This window comes from Cariama cristata, unplaced genomic scaffold (assembly GCF_000690535.1).
Source record: "Cariama cristata isolate BGI_N322 unplaced genomic scaffold, ASM69053v1 Scaffold40292, whole genome shotgun sequence".
Classification (NCBI taxonomy): domain Eukaryota; kingdom Metazoa; phylum Chordata; class Aves; order Cariamiformes; family Cariamidae; genus Cariama; species Cariama cristata.
The window spans coordinates 1-7,525 of record NW_009605108.1 but is presented as its reverse complement, the minus strand read 5'-3'; the positions used below and the strand labels follow the sequence as shown (position 1 = coordinate 7,525).

At 38.7% G+C, this 7,525-nt stretch overlaps 1 protein-coding gene across 1 annotated transcript; it reads left to right on the top strand.

Moving 5' to 3' along the window:
* Window positions 1-20: 20 nt before the first annotated feature.
* UPF3B (UPF3 regulator of nonsense transcripts homolog B (yeast)) lies at window positions 21-6,706 on the top strand (the record flags this gene model as incomplete). Its single annotated transcript, XM_009695833.1, has 8 exons — window positions 21-132; window positions 1,677-1,775; window positions 2,142-2,252; window positions 2,945-2,988; window positions 3,681-3,869; window positions 4,365-4,516; window positions 5,222-5,534; window positions 6,397-6,706. Coding segments are annotated over 8 exons (1,167 nt in total), but the record flags the coding sequence as incomplete, so codon positions are not given.
* Between the last annotated feature and the right edge of the window lie 819 nt (window positions 6,707-7,525).

The window sequence follows — 7,525 nt, the reverse complement described above, 5'->3', positions numbered from 1 at the left end:
CTCTCTCGATCTTGTCTTTCTGCAGCTTGTACCCTCACATGTTCTCGAGAGCCTATATCAACTTTAAAAACCAGGAAGACATAGTCCTCTTCAGGGATCGCTTTGACGGCTATGTTTTTGTCGATCACAAAGGCAAGTGAACAGTGCTCGGCTGTGTGTTTGCATCTTTCCTGGTGCGTGTGCACTGTGTTAGTTAAATTTTAGAGGGGTGGCTGTGGGGAGCCTAGCATGCTGTTTCCGATTTGTTTGGGTTTAGTGCCTTAAATGAACGTCATGCAGTATTTCAGAGAACGAAGAGAACGCCTTACGCTTTGTGAAAGCTAATCTAAATCGATTTTGTATGTTTCTGAATTGATTTTCTAAATAATATGTAAAACCTAATTAAGTGTACATAGTAGTGGTATCAATATAAATCCAGTTGCTGCGTTAATAAGGTTAGAATACTTGCATTGTCATACCCGAGTATAAAGTCTGAAAAGTGAAAGTGGGTAGGTGGTGTCGCTGTCCAAACAAAATGAGGCTGAGGTTAATGAGCCACCCTCTGCTACTCCCCTCACCTGTTCTTTATGCTTCTAAGAGTGTGACTTATTTTTTGATCAGTTTTTAATTCAGATCATTACTTGTTCAAATTTACAACTGAGTGAGTCATCTTGATTCAGTAAAAGGAACAGCTTGTTCCTTGCTGTCTTGTGAAAGTGACTGCTTTCTGGACGCTTTAATCTGCAGGAAACAAATACTCTGTTTCATTCATTGGTTAAACATCCAAGTATTTAGCTACCGCTTATCTTTTTTCTGAATACACGTTAGGTATTCAGTACATCTCGTGTTTTTAAATTTTACATCTCAAAACTGCCTACGTTGGGTAGCACTAAAAGTTGTTAGTTTCTCATTGATAGACCTTAATTTTACGTATTTAGCAAAAGCTTTAACAAGAGTCTTTTTGTTGGCTTCAGTAGGCTAAGGATTTCACCTTGAACTTTTGTTTCAGGTATGCGTGTTTTATATTTTATCCAGCCAGGTGTTTTATGTGACACAAAGCTCTGTCCACGAGATTCTTCCCTGTTTAGGAGGGTTGCATGACACTGTTCTAATAATGCCTAGATCTCTTAAATAAGCTGGCTTGCAGTGTGACAGCACTCTGTATTTGCCGTACCTAAGAGCAATATTGGATTTATGTGGCCATAAATGTAGCCTTCTTGTCAGAAGATGTAACTTTAAAGCCTGCCTATAATGTTTTGCATTCTATTGTGTTTTGCCAAAAATTGAGGTTTGCCTCAGTTGCATTAACTCAAAATACTCTCTTCTGCTTGCACAATGAATATATAGTCTGTAGGATGAGGATATTATGTGGTGTGGTGTAGCTGAGGTGGCTGAACTGACAGTTATGGGCAGTCTTAAATCTAGAATTTTTTTCTTGTTGTGAGTCTCTGAATTTGCTGTTTTGTTAACACAGTGAGAGTGTTTAGTTTGTGAATTCTGCTCTCTCTGGAATTTTTTTTTTTTTATTAAATGGCTTTCAAAAAACAAGAATTTTTTTAATGCTGTCCAAGTAGTCTCTTCTATTGTTGCATATTTCTTCTGAGGCTTGTCTTCCTGCTTTAGACATGGACAATATAATCTATTTTATATCTGTTTCATCTCTATTTTAATGTATTTTTCCCCTCTGCTCTTAACAGGTCAGGAATATGCTGCCATAGTTGAGTTTGCACCTTTCCAAAAAGCTGCAAAAAAGAAGAGTAAGAAAAAGGATGCCAAAACTGGAACTATCGAAGATGGTATAACAGTTACCTAGTTTGTTTTGCATGTGTAGACTTGAAAGTCCTAGCAGTAATTTGAATATAATGTTTTTACTGTGACACTGTATTTTATCAATAGAACGTTTGTTTAATTGTATGTGAAGCTTATTAGCACTGCTTTGTCAGCTGCAAATCTATTAAATATGATTGTCCTAGATAAACATAATGCAGCAGCTCATTTGAGAGCTGCCAGCTTATGACAGGGTGACATAAACAGCACAACTTACGCAAATCTAACCCAGACTTCCAGCAGTGCGCGGTGCAAATTCTTTTTATACTACAGTATGTCTGTTTTTTCTTTTCTTTTCTCTTTTTTTTTCGTCCTCCCTTTACCTTCCTCTGTAGATCCAGAGTACAAGAAGTTTTTGGAAAGTTACAGTGCAGATGATGAAAAATTAACCTCCACCCCTGAAACTTTGTTGGAGGAAATAGAGGCAAGAAACAAAGAGCTAATAGGTATGGAAATCTATATACTAGAGTTACATTTTCCTAGAGCACAAAGAAATGTATGTGGTGTAATTTGAAGCGGTGATTTCTCAACCTTGAGGAGATTGAATTCTTTTGTGTACTTGCTTGGTATTTGTTAAATCTTTAGGCTAATATTATTGAGTGTATTTTATCTTGCTCCCATGCTCTCAATTCTTCTCTAGGTTTAAGTTTTATGTGATAACCTTCCTTCCTGTTTTAAGCTGCTAGTCAGATATTTGTTAACCAGACTAGGCTGTGGAGTGGCTGCATTTCAGTGAGATGCAGTGATGTTTAATGCAAAATGCTGTGAGCAGTGATATTCCATGCAGCCACAAGTTAAGAGATACTGTAGTTGGGTAAAATACCACAAAAGTTACCAGAAAGCTCTTTTGTAAGCATGTTACAGGTATCTCTTTCAAAGTGAGAGAACCTGGGAGAAGACTAATGCAGACTGAATATCCCTTTCCAGATAGGTGTACTGGATATCATATGAGTGTCCTAAAGAAGTTTATAGAATCCTAATAGTTGCCACTGTTCAGGAATGCTTGTTTCACTGCTGCATGTGAGAGGAGATAGCCTGGATAATCCATAAGGCTTTTTCATTTCATACAGGGTTTTGTTGTAGGTATTGGAGTATTGGATAGGGCAAATTGTTTACACTTGTTTTATATATTCTCTAGCTAAAAAGACTACTCCTTTGTTGAACTTCTTGAAAAATAAACAGGTAAGACTTATATCCAGAATCTTCTTGTTGCTTGCAAGTACATTTTGCTCATTTAAAACATGGATGTGTATATTGCAGTGTGTATATTGATATGTTTCTGCCCATCCTTTTGAAGAAGCAACTTTCGACCCATCTCACTTGTTAATGTCTGGTTCACATATTTTAATCTACTAGAACGCTGACCTTTGTAGGAATGGTGGTGCTTTGTGTGCATTCCTGTCACAGCTAAACATCTCTTGTGGCACTACCAAACCAGATTGCATTTTAATGCTTTAATTTGTAGTGCAGTTATGGCTGAGGTCCTTGTAGATGATCTTTCTCCTAGCACGTAATATCATTTTAACTTCTGGCGATGGAGAAAATCACAGATGGGGCAGACTTAATTAAAATTACAATGATAAAGGCTGAGGCTAGTGTTGTGGTTGTGTTTTTTTTTTTTTAAGACAGTATAAATCAAGGCTTATGAGCAAGAGGAAAAAAAAAATGCTGCTGTAACATGTTCAGGTTCACAACAGAACAATAGATACGACAAGGCTTTTTTTTTTTTTTTCCTTTTGTAATAGAGGCGGTTTTGAGGCGAGTTATTTGGTGATTAAATCCCCTGCCACAAAGTGATAAAGTATTTTGTCAGGCTTAAAGGGATGTTTTCTAGTGTGGAAGTACACTGTTTCTCTTTACTTTTACACACATAGAGACTGAGAGAAGAAAAAAGAGAGGAGAGGAGGAGGAGAGAATTGGAAAGAAAAAGGCAAAGAGAAGAAGAAAGAAGAAAATGGAAAGAGGAGGAGAGAAGGAAGAGAAAAGAAGCTGAAAAACTGAAGAAAGTAGACAGATGCCCAGAAAAAGAAAGAGACAGATCAAAAGAAGAACCAAAGATTAAGGTCTAGAACAGTTCTTTATTATAAACTGTTACACTCCCTTTCCCCTATTATTTGTATATCAGTCTCTCAAAATGTGCTTTGAGTATTGTGTGAAGAATCACATGAGTTTGGTGTTAGTAAATTACCACTTTTTTGTAATATTCAATATTAGGCATTGTAAAGGTTTACTTGCTGTAATGCTTCATAGTAATATTTAAAGCTTTTGTCATGTGACTGTTGTACATGCTGTGGTAAACAGAATTGTGAATTCACTATGGAATCAAGACTCTTTTTAACCTTTCTAAAATGGCCTGTTTTATGAGCAAAACCCTAGTCGGCTGTGTGAATTATGCTTACTCATACACTCCAGCTTTTAGAAATACTATGATTTACAGTAATAGGACTTTAATATTTGTTTCTTACCAGACTATGGTTCCTTTGATGCAATTTCGGTGTTGTGCCAGACAATATGTATTAGAGTGAGCTTTTTGGTTGAGACTTCTGTTTTTTTTGTAGCTACTTAAGAAGCCTGAAAAAGATGAAAAAGACTTGGAGAAAAAAGAAAAATCCAAGAAACTGGAAAAAGAGACTCTGAGGGAGGAAAAAAATGCGAGTAGTGCATCTGCCAAACGATCTGATGGGGAGACAAAAGAAGAGAAGGCAAAAAAGTATTCTAGTACTTGCTATAAATATATATGTATATATAACTTGTTTCCTGATCATACTGAGGCTTAGATTGCTCTGCCATGACCATGTTTTGAAATTCCTCTCAAATTATTTTTCTGATATAAGGCATGGGATGTGTTCTCCATGGCAGCGCACATCCACATGATTACAGAAAGCTGTGTGAATTACCTGACAATTCTCCACTAGTGGACAAATTTTAATATTTTTGCAACTCAGCGTAGGAACTCTATAAAAGAAGCCCAGGTGTAGGTGACCCGCAGCAGGCTATGAGCACTGTCCTTGCAGTGAGAGAATTATAACCACAGCAAGAGAAGTGTACTCCAGTTACTAGTCCCTTTAAGTCTTGTAAAAAGTCAAAGTGGAAAGTGCAATTCTCAACAGCTCCGTGATGTGTTCAAGGTTCAGTTCTGCCATCTGAGAAATAGAGATGAGATGGAGAAATTCCAATATTTTCCAAAGCCAGAGGAGACTCAGCCAGCTATGGAAGTAGAGGACTAGGAAGCGCTAGCAGTCAGTGTCATCTCTGGTTATCATGCATGACTCAGGTTATTACCACTTCCCAAAAGCTCCCTAGAACCTACCAGTGTTTCGTCTTCATATTGCAAATTTACACCAGTATTGCATTGATCTCCCAGCTCTGTTTGATGAATCTTTTGAGCTTAATTTTCAGTTTTGTTTTCATACAGATCAGAAGATGAGTGTGTAAAGGACTACAGGGACCGAGATAGAGATTTTGAAAGAGACAGAGAATATGAGAGAGCACAGAGGGAGAAACTGAGACGCCAAGAAGAGGAGCGTCGGAGGCAGAAAGAGCGCTTTGAGAAGGAGAAGGTTTTTAGAAGAAAAGAGGAAGAGGTGAAAAAGGAGAGAGACTTACTCAGAGAAAAGGGAAAGAAAAGTGATCTTACAGACTTTACCAGCAGCACGGACAAATCTGAGAAAGTAACCAAAGACGATAAAAAAGAAGATACAATTAAGAGGGATCGTATCAGAAACAAGGTGCTGGATTTCTTTAAATTCATGTGTTGATTCATAGGGACTAGTTTGTGGGGTTTAGGATAAAAGTATTTCAAGGAGAAAAACCCATGTGGTTTCTATGTTGAAACTTCTCCCTGTTCTGGTAACAAACTGCCATTGCTAGAAAGTTTGCCCATTTGTCCACTAAACTTTGCTAAACTGTTTGTGATATTTCTTTTCTCTATATAGGAATTGAGCCAAGATACCATGGGCTAAATTGTAAAGATGCTGATCCCTTTTCGTTTGCTGACTTATGCCATAGGCTGTATCTTTAAGGTGTTGGTAGAGCATCAGTAAGCTACCTGTATCTCAGCTGATGCTATGAAAATATATCTCCAAGTGGGAGTGTTGTTGAACAGGTTCCTTCAAAACAGGGACGAGACTGCTACATGCAGAATATGACAGATGATCTCCTGTAGACTCAAGAAATAACATCTTGAGTTTAGTTGTATATACTCTGCAAATCTGTTTTTGCAGCATCAGAATGCAAGTTTTCCATGTCACTTAAGGCATTATCAGGTACAAATGAAACTCAAGGTTTTTAAGAAACTCTGAAGTTGGCCTCTATTCTGAGAGGGGGTGAGCTGAACTTGTCTCAAGAGGAAACTCTACAAATAACTTCAACTATGTGCAGTGTTCTCTATGGCTTGAACAGGGATGTTGCCTTACAACAGAGTCAATCTTGATTTGAGACAGTTGAAGTTACATTACCACCATGGTGGAATAATTTAACTTGGAACACCTTGAAAAGTTTGAATTGAGGCATTTTTAATATCACTGATGCCATAATAACCATGATAGCATGGGGCTATGAAAGAGTCTAAATAGCTTTGATTTATTTCAGGATCGTCCAGCAATGCAGCTGTACCAGCCGGGAGCCCGAAGCCGAAGCAGATTGTGTCAGTATGAAGACAGTGCTGCAAAGCCCACAGATCAGGGAGCGGATAAGAAACATGAGAGTGAGACCAGTAATATGAAGGAAGAGGAGTGACTAGCATGCAAGCCTTATGTGTTCTGACTGTCTGTGCAGCCAAAGAGCATGTACTACGCAATCCAGAAGTGCCTTCGAAGGGAAGAAGGAACAAAGGAAGAAAAGGGGGCGTTGTGCTGTTGGATGTTTCTGGTTAAAGAACCTCGGTTGTAGATTCGGAATTTGAAATGTGTTCTCATTGTATTTTCAATTATTTGAATTTATTTTCCCAGCATCTAACTACAACAGAGAAGAGAATCTTTGCAAAGTAGAAAGACTTTATGGCCTTAAGTGTGATAATAAATGAGTCATGTGGTCAGGAGGAGATGACACCTGCACCTAAAGCCAGAGCTTTACTGTAAAGCGATCGGAGCCAGTGTTTGATGCACTTAAGCAGAGCAAGCTTGAAGTAGCCTAGAGCTAGCACAGGTGTTGCTACGTTGTCTGGTGCTCCTACCTGAGGCACTGATAGCTAAATTATGGTGATTTAGCACTGAGACAGGTACGCAGGCTGGGGCTGTCGAGGTACCGGTGAACAGGAGCCCTCAGGCATGTAGGGAGGACAACACCTGCCATTGCAGTAATGACGTTAGGGAGGGAGAGACCTTCCTCTTCAGTGGTTCTCTGGATAAAGTAACTAAGTTGGAGTGTATGAATAAGCTGGCTTAATATTGGAATACTTCTTGACAAATTCTCATGTAAAGTACACCTAAATTGAAATGCTTATTTTTAATCAAATGTAGCTGGTTTGAGCATCTTGTTCTTTTCCAGCGTTCTCCCTTTTTGGCATCTGAAACATTTCCTAACTCCTGCCCTCTTGGTTCTGCTTCTCTTCCCTCATAACCTGAAGTATTGTTTTACAGCCCAGAAAAAGACTTCTCCAGTAGCAGCTCCTCCTAAGCTAGCGAATTTTAGCCATAGCTATTTTGTACTAAAACCAATAAACTCGCAGAAACTCGTGCTGCCGCCGTCCCTCAGCTCCGTCTGCGCCGAGGCGGGCCCG